The 20,960-nt window shown below is 39.3% G+C and overlaps 1 protein-coding gene and 1 long non-coding RNA gene across 10 annotated transcripts in view; one reads left to right on the top strand and one right to left on the bottom strand.

The window, feature by feature from the left end:
- The window catches only part of dab1a (DAB adaptor protein 1a), a 214,407-nt gene that overhangs the window by 19,153 nt on the left and 174,294 nt on the right, over positions 1-20,960 (bottom strand). For 6 of the 8 annotated variants that reach the window (XM_088999991.1, XM_088999990.1, XM_088999989.1 and 3 more), the window contains 4 exons: positions 16,718-16,771; positions 6,630-6,800; positions 3,290-3,352; positions 3,118-3,211 (listed from right to left, as the gene is read on the bottom strand). In XM_088999991.1, coding sequence (XP_088856117.1) covers positions 3,118-3,211; positions 3,290-3,352; positions 6,630-6,800; positions 16,718-16,771 — 382 coding nt within the window. The remainder of the gene's footprint in view (positions 1-3,117; positions 3,212-3,289; positions 3,353-6,629; positions 6,801-16,717; positions 16,772-20,960) is intronic. The other 2 variants (XM_088999996.1, XM_088999997.1) reach the window with 1 other exon arrangement.
- The window catches only part of LOC148896009 (uncharacterized), a 58,969-nt gene that overhangs the window by 15,809 nt on the left and 22,200 nt on the right, over positions 1-20,960 (top strand). Inside the window, exon 3 of one of the 2 annotated variants that reach the window (XR_016115476.1) lies at positions 20,465-20,902. The exons of the other annotated variant lie outside the window; for it this stretch is intronic. This is a non-coding gene — a long non-coding RNA (uncharacterized LOC148896009). Of the gene's footprint in view, positions 1-20,464; positions 20,903-20,960 lie in introns of those variants that run through there. 2 annotated transcript variants of the gene reach the window in all.

The following is a 20,960-nucleotide window of genomic DNA, read 5'->3' as shown; positions in this document are numbered from 1 at the left end:
ATAAGGTAGGTTGTGTGTAGATTTAAGGCTTATTTAGTTGAAAAGTATATTTTATGGAAATCCAGGAACGGATTATTCCTATTTTAGTGGTTTCCTATGGAAATTTTTTATTTGAGATACACACTTTTCGCCTCACACACTCTGTCTGGGAACCAATTAAGTTCGTAAGTTGAGGTCTCACTGTAAAGGAGCTGCAGTGAGGGCACCCAGTCTTACGGCACCATGTTGAAATCAAAAACAAACAAAATAACAAATAATGTGACACAACACAAAAGACACACAATCACTTTCTGCACCCTCTTTGCTGTATGAAGCAGTTCTAGATGAAAAAGGAGAGGATCAAAGCGTCCTTTTCACCAATGGACCAGGGACGTCATGGTGAAGTATGCATGCCTTCTACAAGCTGAATGTTTAAAGCAAACAAGAAGCTGTAGCATCCATTGAAGAAAGAGATTGTCTCACATCTCCTGTGCCACATACATCCGCTTCAATTCCAAGCCGCGACAGTCTCTCAAATGCTGCATCGGATTTGTGAATTTACCGATTCACTTTTTTGAAACGTATCCTTCCTTTCTGGCTATGCTCTGTTTGAGATCCGCTACTGAATCATTACCCAATAAAAAAACATAATTCTATGGCACTATCTTGTGGCATTTGTGTGCCAAAGAACTATGTTGAAATAAGACGAGGAGCTTCCGTTAGATCGGCCAATGCCTTGTCTACTTAAGTGCCAGGTTTTTTTTTTTTTCATTTTTACTCAAATTGCAGAACTCACAGAGTATTGAGTTTTAGGACTACATAAACATCCAATACAGCGTTAGAAAACTTAGTGTCGCTTCTTCCATCAGAAAAAAAGAGTTAATTCCTAAGTTATATAGGTCTGGATTTATCTGAGCTTGAAATGAGGGCGGTTGTCCAAAATAAAATGAAATACATACATATAGTGCTTTAACAACAGCTGAAACTGGTACAAAGCATTAACATGGAAAAAAGGGAAATGTTGCCCCCTTGTCAGAAAGAAAAAAAACAAGCCCAGAGGCCATGGCAAGCGCTTTATCCGCACCCAAGCATGATATAACAAAACCTGAATAAATTTGGCGCTCTACGTTACAGTTTTCAATTCCCGAATAAATTGCAGCGAATGAGTTAAAAATAAATAAATGCATTAAAATAATTGTGCTTTGGTGAAAAACAAGTTTGATGTTGGCAATTACAAAGCAGTTTTTTTGGATCACACCCGACCTTTAGCCCAAATAAAGCTGGCATTGGTACAACCATGACCCTGAACAGGGATACTTTTTGGTGGGTGTTTAGAGCGGCGCCACACTGTGGTTGACGAAGGTGCACTAAAAACAGCTTTTCTTGCTCCCCCCACACACACATACACACACACATCGATAATAACCCATGCATCACCACAGAGCTCTGCCCTACTTGCGCCTGTAGCTAATGTTGCATTTCTTCACGGTCACGCTGAACTAGCATAATTACCTCGGCGTCGTTTCATCGAATCACACTCATTAAAACGCCTCAAATTCATCAGCAAAATCTTCATCTAACGACACATTCGCTCGTCTTTTCCGGCGCCTTCCGTCGTTCGACCTCGTGTGGCAGGAAGCGAGAAGCGAATGGAGGAGGGGGGCGTGGGGGTTGCGCCCATCTTTCTTCTCGGCCCGCAGGTAAATCAACAGCATCTGAGTCAGCCAGCTAATGATGCATTTTATATTCCACGCACACAGTCGACGCTACCTCCTCTCCTCATCAACATTTCATTTCTATTCCATCGCTCTCTATTAATCACATCCTGTTCTTTTACTTCCCTTCACACCTTTTTCCAATCGGCTATCTTGGACAAAATAAATAAATAAAATGAACTTAGGCATGTGCACGCCGAATAGAAAACATTTTCCGCTTGTGTGAATTCAGATGAAAATCTGTTATGGATTTGGCCTGATTATTCCGAGTGAGGTGTTTCCATGCTGCATTTCTTTCTATATATATATATACAGTGAGACATTGGCTTACGAATTTAATTGGTTCCCAGACAAAGTGTGTAAGGCAAAAAGTGTGCATCCCAAAAAATAATTTCCCATAGAAAACCATTAAAATGAGAATAATCCGTTCCCAGGTCCCCATAAAACATACTTTTCTACTTTCTAATTTTCTAAGCCTTAAAACCAGACAAAATATACCTTATTTTATGTATTATAATTAAAGAAATAAACTGTACTGTACAATAAAGTAATCATATCACAAGTAAACTGACTAGTAGAAACCGGATTACAATTACGGATGTTTCAGTCCTCATCCAAAAAGCGGCATCAGCGAAGTAAAGTTCTGCCGGTAACTCTGCTAGACCTCTGCTCTGATAGGTACCTGCCTTAAGGTTGGGGGAGCAGCAGACTACTCCCCGAAGTGACATTATTAATCAAAGGACAGGAATCAGATATCTAGTAATCAGATTACAGTAATCAGATTACAACAATCATATGACAAATAATCAGATTACACATAATCAGATTACATACAATCAGATCACAAGTAATCAGTCACAAGTAATCTGATGACATGTAATAAGATCACAAGTAATCATATTACAAGTAATTTGACTACGAGTGGCCAGATTACAATTACGGATGTTTCACTCCTCATCCGATGTGCTTCGTCAGCGAACTAAAGTTGTGCTGGTAACTCTGTCAGACCTCTGCTCTGATAGGTCCCTGCACTAAGGTTGGGGGAGGAGTAGACTACTCCCTAAAGCTATACTAGTAAATTGATTGCAGTAATCCGATTACAGTAATGTGATTACTGTCATCCACTTACTTGTAATTGGATTAACGTAATACAAAGTATGTTTAAGGCTTGTATAAGTAACCTGTATTGGATTGTACTGAAAATAAACATTTAATGCTCTATAAAGATATGTACATGTACAACTGGTGAATACTACATCTGTTACTACAAAAATATTCGTATGTACCGTTTTTTGTAAGTCAAATGTTCGTAAGTAGGGGAGTGTCTGTAGTAGCACCGCACTTACTACTTAACATCCATTACCTCAGCCTACCTCTGATGAAGTCCTAGAAAACCCCAAAAGTGGGGCGTGTTTTTCCATACCTGAGGGCACAGACGGGTTGTAGGTGGCAAAGAGCTCAGCGGGAGGCTGCAGGCCCTGCGACGGGTCAAAGGAGTTTGCAGGTGAGGCAGGCGTCTGCCGAGGTGACATAAGAACAAAAGTTATAAAATAATCCAAATCCTAAATTGGGGACGGCAAGGCGGCTTTTCTCACCGAGGGCGAGGTGATGTCAGGAGGTGTGGACATGTCTCCGAAAAGTTCTAATTGGTTGATATTCTGAGAATCACATGAAGGACGCATAGCGGGAGTCAGGGTACAATCGTGTACAATCGTTATAGGACGTCCCGTTGCGTGACATGCATGAGTCAAAGGGCGCATGCGGAACATCAAATGAACTGACGTCACTTACCTTGGTGACTGCCGGGTCAGCAGAGGGGGAAGATGTGCACAGATGGGGGGTGAGATGAAATGATTACGATGACATACTGTACCTACTGTGTCCATCGAACCAAAGGTGACTAAAGTACTCACATTAGAAGTAGAGTAAAACCAACCAACCAACCAATCAATCATCAATCAACTAATCAGTAAACAAACCAAAAAATAAATAAATGATAGAAGAATAATGAAACAATAAAATAATTAAATGATGAATTCATTAACAAATAAATTAATTAACTCATTACATCGGTATGTCATGGAGTGATTAATTATTCAAATAATTAATCGATTAATAAAATACATAATTAAATAATTAAATAATCAAGTTATTAAATAATTTACTGGTTTAGTAATATAGTACATAATTACTGTAATAATTTAACAATTTATTTAAATAATTGAATAATTCCACAATTTTATATTAACATGAACAAACTATAACATTCTGAAATTATACAATTAGAAAATTATAAATGCAATTATAAAATATAAAATAATTTGGTAATGTAATAATGTAATCATATAAAAGTGTAATAATGTCATAATGTAATGTGAGAATGTGATAATGTAATAATGTACTCATGTAATAATGTAATAATGTAATAATGTAATATTTTGATAATTTAATACATGATAAAAAATAAAATTATAAAATTATACAATTATTAATAAATTATAAAGAAATGTATAAAATATAAAATATATTTTATTTTAATTTTACATGTTTTAAAAATAGCTAGTCATTTCACAATAACATGATAAAATTCTAAAATATATAAAATAACCTCCTCCAAAATAATAATAAAGGGGGCTATGTATTGAAGAAAAAAAAAACATTGAGAAAAAAAAAAACATTGAAAAAGAAAATTACATAGACTAGGCACCACTGCCACCAGCTACCAAAACAAACCCACAGCAGCCGTACTGCGCCAAAATCCCCCCCCCCGGGGGCCAAGTCATTAATGTCCTCCCATTAAGCAGGATCAGCGGCGCGCCTCCTAGCGTCTCGCTATCAAAGACGCCAGCCTTTCTGTTTGATCCTAATCTATTCTGTCTTTCTGCTCTTCGGTAATTTGCCCCCTTCGTTCCGTCAATGAAGAATATCTTAAAGCCGGCGTGATGCCAAAGGGAAACTATTTTTAGTTGGGACGGAATTTAAAGGGGCCTTGAATACACGGGCCGAGATTTGCATTCATTATGGTTCCCGATCGCTTTCTGAGATAATGAATATTCTTAGAATATCTTTGTGCATGCACCAAAAGGCTTAGACAAGAAAAAAAAAAAAATATATATATATATATATATATATATATATATATATATATATATATATATATATATATATATATATATATCACACAGAGATAGCACAGTCAGATACTGTGGACAGAGACTCGGAACCAGAAAGATTGTCCCTACTGCCGGCAGGAAACGTAGTCATCCATGACATACGTCTGCATTCTGCGGCCGTCTGCCAAGCTATTTATTGAGAATACATGCAAATTAAAGTGATACATTAGTAAAACATAGTTTTCTTGATTATAATAACACGCCTCTGGACGTTCTGAGCACCAACAGCTGTAAGCAATACAACATTGTGTTTTCCATGAACTGATAAGTTTGTAACCTGGCTAATGACCTCTTCCTGTGATAAGGAGTTTGAAGACCTAAATTACTCCTGTGATAAGGAGTTCCCCAAGTCCTAACTTCTGTGAAGCGGACAGTTTAACTTGCTGTGTCTGTTGACCTGATTGACCCCAGGTTGTCTGTGCTACAATTGTGTATTGAGTCACAAGTGTTGACTAAGCATATAACAGCATGAAACTTTTAAATATGATAACTTCTTATTCTGTCTAATCGCTATCATTTGTATAGTATATAAAAAGATATATTACAGTACATATTTATTACGCCTATAAGAAAACGGAATCGCTGTGCATGGTGTTTTACATTCATGGGGACTGGATTTAGGAAGAGAAGAAGAAGGGTTGGGATGTTGAATTTTGGGCTATTGTAAGTATGGACTCTTGCGATCGCTCAGAAAGAGAATGCGATGCGGATATTGATGATGGCCATATAAAACGCTGGCCACGCGTGATTGAATGCAGAAAATACAGACGCTCCCCTACATACGAGCATTTGAGTTACGAATAATAGTACGTACAAACATTTTTGTCGTAACATATGTAGTATTCTCTCCCGTTGTACATGTACATATCTTTATAGAGGATTGTATTCAATGTTTATTTTTCAGTAAAAACCAATACAGGTTACTTATACAAGCCTTAAAGGACAACCGACGCCAAAATGTGTCCATAATTTGTAAAATGGCTTCAAATGACTTCTACTGAGCGTATTTTACAAAGATTCCACGGCATATAGTTATATTTTACGTTTTAAGACTCTCGCTGAATATTCAGGAAGTCTTGTTTTCGAGTTGATGACGATGCCTGATGTGACGTCACGTCTGCATTTTGGGTACTTTGTTTGGTCTGAAAACTTGGTGTTGATCCGTGTTGATGGTGAAATTAGAAGGAAAAAACATATAACAATAACACAATGGTGAATCGTTGTGTGTTGCATCAAGACTACTGTTTGATACTAGTTGACACAAATTCCCAGCAGACAAATCAGCCCATTTCTAACGGAGCTAGTGCGCCATCTTGTGCATTTTCGGGGAGCTACGTTGGAGTCCAGACACCTCAAAATGAAACGGAAGGACTTTAATCGATTGCAAACATTTATGCTTTCTTCTTCAGAATGGCAGTGAATGAGTTAAAATCCTTGTCCATATTTTATTTTGAATATTGTGTCATGATATTACTAGTTGCTGTCTTCATTTTGGTACCCGTGAGTACACTTTCCCAAATCGTAGACCTTTTCGGGACGTTTGTGCTAAGCTTCGGTGCCTTTTGTCTTTTCAAACACGTCGGCATGATTCTGACTCTTGGTTGCTATGACAACATCAAGGTTATATGTTTTTATTCATAAGTAAAGAGGGTTCAAAGAGTCGCGGGGTCGGCGACTCCCGATTGTTCGCAAAAACAAAAGTGCAGTGTGGTCAAGATAACAGGAGGTGGTCTTTACAAAAGTTCACCCCAATCGCCCTTACCTGAAAAACCGTCTCTGGGTTTAAATCTATGAGATCCGCCTGCTGATCCGGCTCTCGATGCTCACTGAGTCCCGCCTGGGGAGTTTGCGGATGAGAATGAAGATGATGATGTTGTTGTTGATGAGGATGATGATGATGATGATGACCATGATGGGTGCTTTGATGTCCGTTCTGCAATCAACAACCTCGATGTTAGACGGGTGGGATGAAAAAAATATTTCTTCAGCCGTCATCTGTACTTTCTTCAAGGTGCCAGATGTTTCGCTCCTCATCCGAAAAGCTTCATCAGCGAACTAAAGTTGTGCTGGTAGCTCTGGCCTTATATATCCCTTATGGACAGAGGTGGAAGTGCCAGACCTATGCTCTGATAGGTCCCTGCTCAAAGGTTAGGGGAGCAGTAGACTATACCCTAAAGCTAATCTGATTCTGTCTTTTGTCCTGTCTGATTACCTCTAATATTCTATACCTGGCTATGATTGCCCCATTAGCTTTGTTATCACCTCATTAGCATGACTATGTGATAATGATCTGAGAAGAAATTAAACCAGCTGGATCGTGCTTACAACAGACTTCTTAGATCGTTACCACATACGCTTAGTCATGGCCGATGAGGTGATACCGGGGCAAATGGGGCAATCAGAGCCAGGCATAGACCATAATCAGACAGAACAAAATAAGTAATCAGATTAGCTTCAGGGAGTAGTCCACCCAACCTTAGAGCAGGGACCTATCAAAGCAGAGGTCCGACACTTAGTCATGCTAATGAGGTGAAATCAGTGCCAGGGATAGAACGATAGAGGTAATCAGATTGGCTTCAGGGAATATTCCACTGCTCCAACCTTAGAGCAGGTACCTATCAGAGTCTGGCACTGCCACCTCTGGACATTAGGGATATATAGAGGCCAAGAGCTACCAGCACAACTTTAATGCACTGACGAAGCTTTTCGGATGAGGATCGAAACGTCCGACACCTTCAAAGAAGTACAGGTGACGGCTGAAGAAACCTTATCATCGATGGACCGTTGCTGTACGACTCAGAGCTGACACCGACGTACATTAGCAAGAGTTTCACACTGAGGAAAGGGGGGGTCGATGAGGGTGATTTAAGAGCGCAGATGTTGCTCTCACCAGGTGCTCTACACACACACACTGGATGAGATTTAACGAGGTTTAAAGATCATCCCCACCTTACATCTAAACTACAGCGCTGAGCCCCCGTTTGTGTTTCTATAAATCCTCCTCAAGAGTCTCCAACGCGATCGGCGAGGAGAGACTGATGCATCTTCATCGCTCTCTTTTTAAATGCATTCAATTCATAAAGCGGCGGATTGTTATTGTTTCGTTATGGCCATAAAAAGCCAGCTGTATTAAACAAAACAAAACAAAACAAAAAAACGACCCATGAATTAGCAGACGCCTAATGGCGGTTTATATCACCGGTTTACCGAAATGTGGCATGATTTCAATATGACGTTTCCGAAACAGCTTATATTTATTTTTATTTTTTTTGTCTAAGGATGAAACGAGCAGAGCTGTCAAGCTAAATAAATGGGTTAGCTACTTGCAGTATAATCTAGTTTGAGAGCTAAACTGGGAAAATAAAACTATACAAGGCGTGTTTAGAAACACGTTTGGAGCACGCGCTGAGTTTCTCTGACTATTTAGAAACTGAAATTGCTCAAATGTTTGATCAGTTTGACACATTTGTTTGGTTATTCAGAGACCACAAAAAAACTTTTGTCGGTGTGTACACAATGCGGCCCGTGTGAGGACACGTAGCGCCATTGCTGTTAGCGAGGGGCACACTTTGCTTCTGCGAGGTACATTTATGAGCATACTATAGTTACGCTGTAACTAGTTAGCTAAATGCTACGTGGCTGAATGGATAGCTCATGGAAAACCTAACTCACAAAATGCTCCAAACTGGAAACAAACAGCTAGCTAAATGCTATTTCCACATTGATGAGGTGTAGCCCATACTTTAGTTAAATTGTAGCTAGTTAGCTAAATGATCCATCACTGAATGAATAGCTCATTGGAAAGCTAACTCACAAAATGCTAAACGCTGGAAAAAACAGCTAGCTAAACGATATTTCCACATTGATGCGATGTAGCCCATACTGTAGTTACACTGTAGCTAGTTAGCTAAATGCTACATCACTGAATGAATAGCTCATTTGAAAGCTAACTCACAAAATGCTACACGCTGGAACAAACAGCTAGCTAAACGATATTTCCACATTGATGTGATGTAGCCCATATTGTAGTTACACTGTAGCTAGTTAGCTAAATGCTACATCACTGAATGAATAGCTCATTGGAAAGCTAACTCACAAAATGCTACACGCTGGAACAAACAGCTAGCTAAACAATATTTCCACATTGATGTGATGTAGCCCATATTGTAGTTACACTGTAGCTAGTTAGCTAAATGCTACATCACTGAATGAATAGCTCATTGGAAAGCTAACTCACAAAATGCTACACGCTGGAACAAACAGCTAGCTAAACGATATTTCCACATTGATGTGATGTAGCCCATATTGTAGTTACACTGTAGCTAGTTAGCTAAATGCTACATCACTGAATGAATAGCTCATTGGAAAGCTAACTCACAAAATGCTACACGCTGGAACAAACAGCTAGCTAAACGATATTTCCACATTGATGTGATGTAGCCCATACTGTAGTTACACTGTAGCTAGTTAGCTAAATGCTACATGACTGAATGAATAGCTCATTGGAAAGCTAACTCACAAAATGCTACACGCTGGAACAAACAGCTAGCTAAACGATATTTCCACATTGATGTGATGTAGCCCATACTGTAGTTACACTGTAGCTAGTTAGCTAAATGCTACATGACTGAATGAATAGCTCATTGGAAAGCTAACTCACAAAATGCTACACGCTGGAACAAACAGCTAGCTAAACGATATTTCCACATTGATGTGATGTAGCCCATACTGTAGTTACACTGTAGCTAGTTAGCTCGATGCTACATCACTGAATGGATTGCTTATTGGAACTCACAAAATGCGACAAGCTGGAACAAACAGCTTCCTAAATGCTATTTCCACATCGACAAGATGTAGCCCATACTGTAGTAAAATGAATAGTCCGACAGCGAAAAGTGACATATTACTTTTTGTTGTCAGTCCGAGCTCGACCACGTCGCCTCTCTGTTCATTTGTCCTCGTACATTCCGGCCACTGCTTATCAATTAGCCATCTCCGGTGGGGAAAAGTCTAATTACCTGTGTACGTGTTCTCGCTAGTAATTAATGCAGCCTCTATAATTAATGTCATCTTGCTGATCCCCCGCTGAGTGTGACTGATCACAACCGCCAACATATTCACTCAAACACACACATATACGTCCTGGCCACTAGTGATGGGAATTTCGGTTCTTTTGGCTCGGCTCACTAAAGAGATCCGGCTCTTTTGCCTCCTAAATGGCTCCTCGGTTTGTTTGTTGCTTAAATTAATTAACTACCAAAAAAATCATGTATAATTATGTGAAAAACGAATTACTCATGTAAACAAATAAACAATATTAAATATTTGTATTTATATGGGAACTACGGCTCCTTTCAGAGAGTCGTTTGGCTCGGCTCATAAAAACATCTGGCTCTTTTGGCTCCTAAATGGCTGTTCAGTTTTTTTTGTTGCTTAAATTAATTAACTACCAAAAATCATGTAGAATTATGTGAAAAACGAATTACTCATGTAAAAAAAATGATATCAAATATTTGTATTTATATGGGAACTACGGCTCCTTTCAGAGAGTCGTTTGGCTCGGCTCATAAAAAGATCTTGCTCATATGGCTCCTAAATGGCTGTTCAGTTTTTTTTGTTGCTTAAATTAATTAACTACCAAAAATCATGTATAATTATGTGAAAAACGAATTACTCATGTAAAAAAATAAACAATATTAAATATTTGTATTTATATGGGAACTACGGCTCCTTTTAGAGAGCCGAGTCTTTTGGCTCGGCTCATAAAAAGATCTGGCTCTTTTGGCTCCTAAATGGCTATTCAGTTTTTTTTTTGCTTAAATTAATTAACTACCAAAAAATCATGTATAATTATGTGAAAAACGAATTACTCATGTAAACAATTAAACAATATTAAATATTTGTATTTATATGGGAACTACGGCTCCTTTCAGAGAGTCGTTTGGCTCGGCTCATAAAAAGATCTTGCTCATATGGCTCCTAAATGGCTGTTCAGTTTTTTTTGTTGCTTAAATTAATTAACTACCAAAAATCATGTATAATTATGTGAAAAACGAATTACTCATGTAAAAAAATAAACAATATTAAATATTTGTATTTATATGGGAACTACGGCTCCTTTTAGAGAGCCGAGTCTTTTGGCTCGGCTCATAAAAAGATCTGGCTCTTTTGGCTCCTAAATGGCTATTCAGTTTTTTTTTTGCTTAAATTAATTAACTACCAAAAAATCATGTATAATTATGTGAAAAACGAATTACTCATGTAAACAATTAAACAATATTAAATATTTGTATTTATATGGGAACTACGGCTCCTTTCAGAGAGTCGTTTGGCTCGGCTCATAAAAAGATCTGGCTCTTTTGGCTCCTAAATGGCTGTTCAGTTTTTTTTGTTGCTTAAATTAATTAACTACCAAAAATCATGTATAATTATGTGAAAAACGAATTACTCATGTAAAAAAATTAACAATATTAAATATTTGTATTTATATGGGAACTACGGCTCCTTTCAGAGAGTCGCCTTTTGGCTCGGCTCATAAAAAGATCTGGCTTTTTTGGCTCCTAAATGGCTGTTCAGTTTTTTTTGTTGCTTAAATTAATTAACTACCAAAAATCATGTATAATTATGTGAAAAACGAATTACTCATGTAAAAAACTACACAATATCAAATATTTTTATTCATATGGCTTGATTTATATGTGCACAGCGAGCATCCACAAACTTTCCCTTTCCCTGTGATGATCAGCTGTCACTAATTTGCTTTTCATATTAATAATTCTATCATACCAACTAGTAAAAAATATAATTGAATAATAATAACAGTATAATGTGACAACATTTGTCCACCTGTCTACCCTTAACCCCCCTCCCCCTTTCTCCTCACTGCTGCGTGTGTCTGTAATTCACCCCTCCCTCCTCTACCACGGATATCGACCAATCACATGCGGCTTTAACTGAAGACCGGGGACTGGGACTACCATTTCCGAAGCGGGTCTCTTTGTTCACTTTCAGAGATCCGGCTCTAAGAACCGGCTCGTTCGCGAATGACACATCACTACTGGCCACCGTTGAGGCTCAAACACCTTTGGAACTGATTCGAACACGACTGAGAGAGATTATGTACATTCTTCTAGCCCTCCCCCCCCTCTCAAAAGATAATAATCGGCGGTAAAAGCGACTACTCTGTGTAGACTCGGCGAGGGCGTGTGTTGATTCAACACTAGCACTCTGCGCGGCGGGGTCAAGGGCTCAGTAGATTGGAATGGCCTCACTGGCGTGTATATTTTATCGATCGGCGGACATTTAAGATGGTGACACAGTAAATAACAAAAGCGATTTTTTTGGCGGGGGAAGGTGGAGGGGTCATGTTTGGGAGGGGGGGTTGTCATTTTTTTTAAACGAAAACGTGGCACCAACATAGACACACGCGTCGCATTGATCTTGCTTTAAAGGATAACCGACACCATTTTTGTTGTTTCCTAACTGACATCAGAAAAACGTTTTATAGCATCTAAAAATACCCAAAACACGCAGGCTGATATTTTTTAGTCAAATGCAAAACACCAATAAAAATGAATTAAAGTTTCCCAAAACAAAATGATCTGGGAACATGGGATATTCAGAAAGTCCCGCCCCTTGTTCGTGACGTCACACCAGGATACTCCTTTACAAACTGCCTTGCTCCAGAATCAAAACAATGGCTTCAGAGAGTTCAAATTCGGAGAAGATGCTTTCTTGTTACTCATCTAGTTATGAATATGATTCAAATAGTTCGGAAGAGGAAAGCATAAATGTTTGCAATCGATTAAAGAAGTACTTGTGTATCAATTCGAGCCGTCTGGACTCCAATGTAGCGCCCCGGAAAATGCACAAGATGGCGCCCAAGCTCCATTGGAAATAGGCTGATTTGTCCGCTGGGAATTTGCGTCAACATACACCTTCTTTATGCGTGTTACCGCAATTGGCTACGACACACAATAATTCACCATCCCGTTATTTATGTAGTTTTCCTTCTAATTTCGCGATCAATACGGTATTATCAGATGAAAAAAAGTACCCAAAATGCATTGTGTGTCGCTTTCTCAGTCAGGGGTGTTCCGGACGTGACGTCACGTTGGGGATCGTCATCAACTCGAAAACAAGACTTCATGAATATTTAGCGCGAGTCTTAAAATGTAAACTATAGCTATATGTGGTGGAATCTTTGTAAAATGCGCTCAGAAGAAGTCATTTGAAGTGATTTTACAAATTATGGACGCAACTTGTCCGGGGGTGTCGGTTGTCCTTTAATGCTGCCGTCTCTCATCAATGAAATAAGGGCTAAATCTACTGCAAAGCGGTGCCGCTGGCAATCAACCCACGCACCACTTCATCTCTTAAAAAAAACAGAAAAAAAAAAAAAAATCACCCGCAGCCGGGGATGAGCCAGAACGCATCCAATTACAAAGTGCATCATTTCTACATTGTTAAGCGCAGTGGGAGTTTTTTTTTTGGTCGTTTATTGCGACTTACTTGTTCAGGTTATGGAAATGATGCTCAAAGCAGTTAGCTGCGACAAATGATCCAATTTCATCGAACTGGTTTTAAAAATACTATTTTTTTCCCCCCCAACAACGAATGTGTCTTTGTATATCGGTGACCTTTTAACCGCATTAGTAAAAAGGGAAAGGTTGGAGTGGGCGTTGATTGTCGTGGCATCTCCATGATGATTTTGGTTCGATTTAACCAAGATTCAAGCATTTATCCAACCTACTCAAGTAATCAAAGTCAGACTTCCCATCGTCATCAGAACCCTCTTTTGAGGCCTAATTGTAGTTATCCAAATGCAACCTGATTACCATCCAATCACAACACAGCATTCGGTTATAAAGAGAGTGAGAGAGAGAAAGCGCTAGCTAACCAGCTAGCTATAAATGTCATAGATCGTTTCATTTATGAACGAGAAAAATGAAATACCACCAATATTTTAGCACAAGATGGTGCCAAAGCACCAGACGAAACACCTCCATCCACTTCAACATAGTAGCGTACCGTTAACTCATTCACTGCCAGACGATGTGTAAAAATGTGTCCGTTCTTTAGCTGGTTATTTAGCTATCTAGCTAGCTATCTAACTGGTTTCCTAGCTAGTTATCTAACTAGTGAGCTAGCTATCTATTAGTTATCTATTAGCTAGCTAGCTGCTCACCCACAGAAAAACTGATCCTGTGACTGTAAAGCTAGCTATCTAACTGGCTTCCTAGCTAGCTATCTATTTGCTATCTATTAGCTATCTAACTAGAAGCTAGCTATCTATTAGTTATCTATTAGCTAGCTGCTCACCCACAGAAAAACTGATCCTGTGACTGTAAAGCTAGCTATCTGGCTTCCTAGCTAGCTATCTATTCGCTATATATTAGCTATCTAACTAGCGAGCTAGCTATCTATTACTTATCTATTAGCTAGCTAGCTGCTCACCCACAGAAAAACTGATCCTGTGACTGTAAAGCTAGCTATCTAACTGGCTTCCTGGCTCGCTATCTATTTGCTATCTATTATCTATCTATCTAGCAAGCTAGCTATCTATTAGTTATCTATTTGGCCCCCGGGCCTTGACTTTGACAACCGCGGCTTAAACTTTGGAAGCCAATTTTACAACAATTAGCAATAAAAATATTTTGGTCAGGTCATGACAGTGAGCTTCACACGGTGCTAAATACCACAGACTGTGCCTTAGACTCTCTTCTTTCATTAGGAAAAAAAAAAAAGAGTTAATTCCTAAATTATATGGATCTGGAGTTATCTGAGCTTGAAATGGGGGTGGCTGTCCAAAATACAATACAATACACAAATATTTCTATACATAATGCATTAACAACAGAGGAAACTAACAAAGCGCTAACATGGACAAAAGGCAAATACTGCCCCCTCATGGAAGGGAAAAAACAGTAACAGAGGTCTGACCAGCGCTTTATCGGCAATTTTTAAAATAGTATTTATTATTATTATTTTTTAATTACACTACGCGGCTGTGGAATAAGAAGCATACAGTAAACCGGACTTTGGAGACCGACTGATTTATACACAAACACACACACGCACACACGCACACGCACACACACACACACACACACACACACACACACACACACACACACACACACACACACACACACACACACGGACGTGGGAGAGCGGCCCGCTTATTACGACTCTGGAGATTTTAGCAGATTAAATCCATATAAGCTGCATCTTTATGGGCAGATAAAGAGCAGTGGAGTTACAGCCCGCCGCTGCCGCCTGACAGTCGCCAAGGTCATCTTTCATTAGAACTGCCGGCAGCGGGAAGCCAATAACTAAAAAGATATACCACTCCCGTACGCGCGCACATCCATATACTCCTCGATCTGCCATGTAACGTGACTACAGATTTAAAATAAATAAATAAAACAAACAAATAAATAATACGCCGTCATAGTGAGATGCCACAATGATGTGGCAGGTTCAACGTACAGTGATACCTTGGCCTACAAACTTAATTGGTTCCCAGACAGAGTGTGTAAGGCGAAAAGTGTGTATCCCAAAAAATAATTTTCCATAGGAAACCATTAAAATGAGAATAATTCGTTCCCAGGTCCCCATAAAATATAATTTTCTACTTTCTAATTTTCTAAGCCTTAAAACTACACAACATATACATTTTTTATGTATAATAAACGTGCAATGGTATTATAATTAAAGAAATAAACTGTACTGTATAATAAAGTCGTTTTATTTACCTTTGTGATGGTCGTTGTTGCTTTGATGAAATGGAGTGACCAGTTTCATTAGCATTAAACACTTCATACGGAACGTAGCCTTCTTCTTTCACCATCTTGAGGAATGATCCCTTGTCGGTGCTTTCTCTGCCATAATTTTACCATGTTCCTCATCAATTGTGTTCTGTTTAGCTGGGTTGATAGCTTTTTGCATCAAGTGTAGAGATGGCTTGTGCGGGTTATTTGTGGAGCCTGATTGATGGGATATTTTAACCTTGCAGTCTACACTCTGCTTTTGAACTATCAAATTCGAAATGAGTCCAAATTTCACAGTTTTCTATTCATTTTATCACTCTCTTTCTTTAGTCTGCCTGTCTCTTTAATGTTTCACCCCCTCACTGCTGCGTTCTTGACCAATCACGAGGTTTTAACCGAAGACTGGGTGCGGTAAATAGAGGACAAAAACAGTCGACTGGCTCTTTCTTCTGAGGAGAACGGGCTCGTTCGCGAACGAACACATCATTCATTGTGGCGCTCCGTGTGTGTCCCGAAAAATAGTTTGTATGCCAAGGTAAAATTTGCAGAAATGTGACGTTCGTAAACCGTAAAGTTCGTAAGCCAAGGGGTTCATAAACTGAGGTATCACTGTAAATAAATAAAACAAACAATAGTGAGATGCCACCATGGTGTGGCTGGTTCGGCGTATGAGTGTAAATGTCACATCGGAGGAAGATGACAGTGACAGAATGCGTCGGGTATGCAATCTGGGACAAGGTCATGCGTGGTTTTTACACCGCCAGCAGGCATGCTTAATTGAGCACCACAGACACGTTTACAGACGCACAATACATATAAAGCGGCGTCCGGGTTCACCACGTGGGGCGGCAGCCACACCGCAAGCAGAGGAGGAGACGCACACTGAACACAAAGCACTGGGTCCCCAGAAAACCTCTCAGTGGGGGGGTCGGGGCGGGAGGGCATAAATACGTCACTGTACTGAGTGACGGTCAAAGCGGGTGTTCAAAAGAAAATGAAAAATTGATCATGGCGGATCTGAGAGGTTTGACTGGGGATGGATGGGGAGGCAGGCGGCGCGACACACGGCGTCACTCACTGGGTGTCGCTTTGGGACGTCATAGACCCCTTCCTTCTGCTGGCTGGTGGGAACCTACACAGCCGGCCGCAAAATCCAGAGAATAGCCAACAGAGCCTGTTAGCTCGAGATCGGCATAGCGCAAAGCGCCAAATGCGTCATTGAGTAGAATTTGTCATGTCATCACGTTGACGTTTTAATTTGGACTGTTGCGGCATTTTGATACGTAGAAGCAACGAGTACATAGGAACAGCTAGCATGATGTTAACGGCTAGCAAAAGGAACATGATTTTTCAGCCGCCATCTGAACTTTTTTGAAGGTGTCGGACGTTTCGTTCCTCATCCGGAAAGCTTAGTCAGCGAATTAAAGTTGTGCTGGTAACCTCGGCTCTATATCGCTAATAGACAGAGGTGGCCTTGCCAGACTCTCATAGGTCCCTGCTATAAGGTTGGAGCAGTGGAACACTCCCTAAAGCCAATCTGATTACCTCTTTCGTTCTATCCCTGGCTCTGGTTTCACCTCATTAGCATGACTAAGTGCCGGACGCCTGATCTGATAGGTCCCTGTTCTAAGTTTGGGTGAGCAATGGACCACTCCCTGAGGCCAATCTGATTACCTCTATCGTCTATCCATGGCTCTGGTTTCACCTCATTAGCCAATCTTATTATCTCTCCAATCAGATCACCTTTGTTGTTCTATCCCTGGCTCTGGTTTCACCTCATTAGCCAATCTGATTACCTCTCCAGTCTGATTACCTCTATAGTTCTATCCCTGGCTCTGGTTTCACCTCATTAGCCAATCTGATTACATCTCCAATATGATTACCTCTATTGTTCTATCCCTGGCTCTGGTTTCACTTCATTTGCCAATCTGAATACCTCTATTGTTTTATCCCTGGCCAGGGTTTCACCCCATTAGCATGACTAAGCTAACGTGGTATCGGCCGAAGAAGTCTGTTGTAAGCATGGTCTAAATTAAACATTCAACCACCATGGCAATTTAGTGAAGGGTTTTGCCATTTGACAAAAATTGCTTCTTTTACTCCTCTTTCAAACCATCTATTTTCTTTAGCGAAGATTTTAACCTCACTTTCGTCGATTGCTTTTCGGTGCAGATGTACAGCAGATTGAGGCCCATTAGTATTGTCCCTGCGATAATGATAAAGTCTTTTTTTTGAGCATTTGTTTAGTTTCCCCAATGTATTATTGGGAAAACAGTTTTGCAAATTTTTGGAAGAAATTGTGAGCATAGCATTTCTGTATCAGAAATATTATCTTATTTCTGACAGGTGCGAAACAATAAATAAATGCGATGAAAACAACTGTTAAACGATGGCAATTTTCCCCGGCTCATCAATCAAAGGAAGTGAGCTGAATGCTGGGGAATCACGATTCTTAGCGACGGTGCTAATCAGAATTAAAATCTACAATGTGAGACCTCATGAGTCACGCCTCAACGTGCCAGCGAATACTTTTTTTGCTGCCTGGTGGTACGGGATGATTAAAATGAAGCTTTTCACCACCATGGTGACACTGTAATAACTCAGTGTCACACACACGGTGACATAATAATATTCTGTGCGACAAAAAAAAGATGTGACAACGCGCGTGCGACGAGTGGCGACAATCATCGTCGATAGCGAACAGAGATTGTCTCGTTTGCGACGGCGGCGACATATTGATGGATTTAAAGTAAAACTCAAATAAAGAAAGGCTAATTCGTGTTGGAAGGCATCGACTGGAAATAAACAATAAAAGGAATGCTAATTTTGCTAGCCATTTGTTGTGTAGCTACGCGAATTTGCGTACGGTTATTGTGTCTTCATACTGATTCGCTTGGACTTTTACATGGATGGAAGTGGTTTTAACAGCCAAAATTGAACTACTGTGACTGTAAAGTGTCCTTGAGAGTTTTGAAAGGCGCTTATAAATAAAATGTATTATTATTATTGATAGTGTTTTGTTAGCATTTCAGGCTAAAATGCTAACCAAACGTGAATGCTACTGCCACTAAAGCACCTGCTTATTTTCTGTACATATTTGTATCTATCTATCTATTCGATAGATACAAATCTATCCACCTATCTATCTATCTATCCACCTATCTACACTGTAAAACCCAACAAGTTGAAAGTACTCACATTTTTATGGCAACTGATTACGTCAAAATTTTTGAGTACAGTTTACTCAAAAGTTTTGAGTAACCTGTAACCTGTTTTGAGTAACCTGTACAGGTTACTCAAAACTTTTGAGTAAACTGTACTCAAAAATTTTGATGTAATCAGTTGCCATAAAAAATTTGAGTACTTTCAACTTGTTGGGTTTTACAGTGTATCTATCTATCTATCTATCTATCTATCTATCTATCTATCTATCTATCTATCTATCTATCTATCTATCTATCTATCTATCTATCTATCTATCTATCTATCCATCCATCCATCTACCTGTGTATTTATTTATGTATGTATTTATTTATTTATTCTAAGGGATCCTAAGCTTGTTGGCGTAAAAACATCATTAGAATGAACGTCAACTATATATGTGCGGATTATTGTTATACAAATTTAGGCCTGGACCTTATTCCCGGCTAAGAGCAGGGGGTAATCTGTATACTAATGAAATAAAACAACACAAATATTATTTAAATTAAAAAAGAGAGAAATTGAACAAAGAAGAATACAAATAAATTGGAATTGTGCTTAACTCATTTACTGCCAGATGATGTGCACAAATGTGTTCACTCCAGTGCCAGGGTTTTTGTCATTTTCACTCAAATTGCAGGACCCACAGAATATTGAGTAATACGACTACATAAACATTAAATGCAGCATTGGAAACCTTAGACTCTCGTCTTTCATCGGAAAAAAGAGTTAATTCCTAAGTTATTTGGGTCTGGAGTTATCTGGGCTTGAAATGGGGGCGGCTATCCAAAATACAATACACCAACATACATATTGATTTATTTAGCGCTTTAACAAGAGCTGAAGCTGTAACAAAGCGCTAACATGGACAAAAGAGAAAAAAACATTGCCAGAGGTCCGACCTGCGCTTTATCGAAAAACCCTTAGTGTGTTGCACCAAAACTACTAGTTGATACTAGCTGACACAAATTCCCAGCAGACAAATCAGCCCATTTCCAATGGAGCTTGTGCGCCATCTTGTGCATTTTCCGGGGCGCTACATTGGAGTCCAGACGCCTCAAAATGAGACGGAAGGACTTCTTTAATCGATTGCAAACATGTATGCTTTCCTCTTCAGAACTATTTGAATCATATTCATAACTGGATGCGTAACAAGAAAGCATCGTCTCGGAATCTGAAGCCATTGTTTTGATTCTCGAGCAAGGCGAAGACGTCTTGTTCGTGACGTCACGAACAAGGGGGCGGGACCTTCTGAGGTCATTTTGAAGTAGTTTTTGGACACTTTAAGTCATTTTAATTGGTGTTTTTTATTTGACTAAAAATATCAGCCTGCGTGTTTTGGGTATTTTAGATGCGATAAAACGTTTTTCTGAAGACAGTTAGGAAACAAAAAAAATGGTGTCGGTTGTCCTTTAAAGTGATATATTTGGTGTCCCTTGTTTACTACCTTGACATGTTTCTTGCAACAAGCCGCCATCTTTATTCATACGTTAGCTCCTCAGGGGGGCTACAGACGGCCTCATGTTTTGTTTTGTTTTGTTTTGTTGCGCTCTTATTTTCAATCCATTTTATTTAAAGATCAAACGAGAGTCTGCAGATTAATCTTTCTTTTCTTTCATCTAAGAGGATGGAGGGCGTGTCCTGTCTTCCGTAGCGGCCATGAATAACCCTGCAAAGTCTACCCACGGATCACCAGGAGAGGGGGATTTGTAGACCGTACCATTTTTTTATTTTATTTTTTTTAATTTGTAACCGTGTTCCCCGGCATTCACCTTTCATGACCCTCCTATATCACGTTGAAATTTCATCAATGCAAGACGGGGAGGCCTTCAAAATAAAAGTGAACCAAGGTATTGACGTCTATAAATTACAGTGATACATTGGCTTACGAACTGAATTGGTTCCCAGACAGTGGGACAGTGTGTCAGGCGAAAAGTGTGTATCCCAAAAATTAATTTCCTATAGGAAACCATTAAAATGAGAGTAATCCGTTCCTAGGTCCCCATAAAACATAATTTCCTAATTTCTAATTTTCTAAGCCATAAAAATACCTTATTTTATGTATAATAAATGTGCTATGGTATTATAATTAAAGAAATAAACTGTACTGTATGACAAAG

This window comes from Hippocampus bargibanti, linkage group LG07, assembly GCF_051943395.1.
Source record: "Hippocampus bargibanti isolate YZ-2025 linkage group LG07, ASM5194339v1, whole genome shotgun sequence".
Taxonomy (NCBI): domain Eukaryota; kingdom Metazoa; phylum Chordata; class Actinopteri; order Syngnathiformes; family Syngnathidae; genus Hippocampus; species Hippocampus bargibanti.
This window is presented reverse-complemented; position numbering and strand designations above follow the sequence as displayed.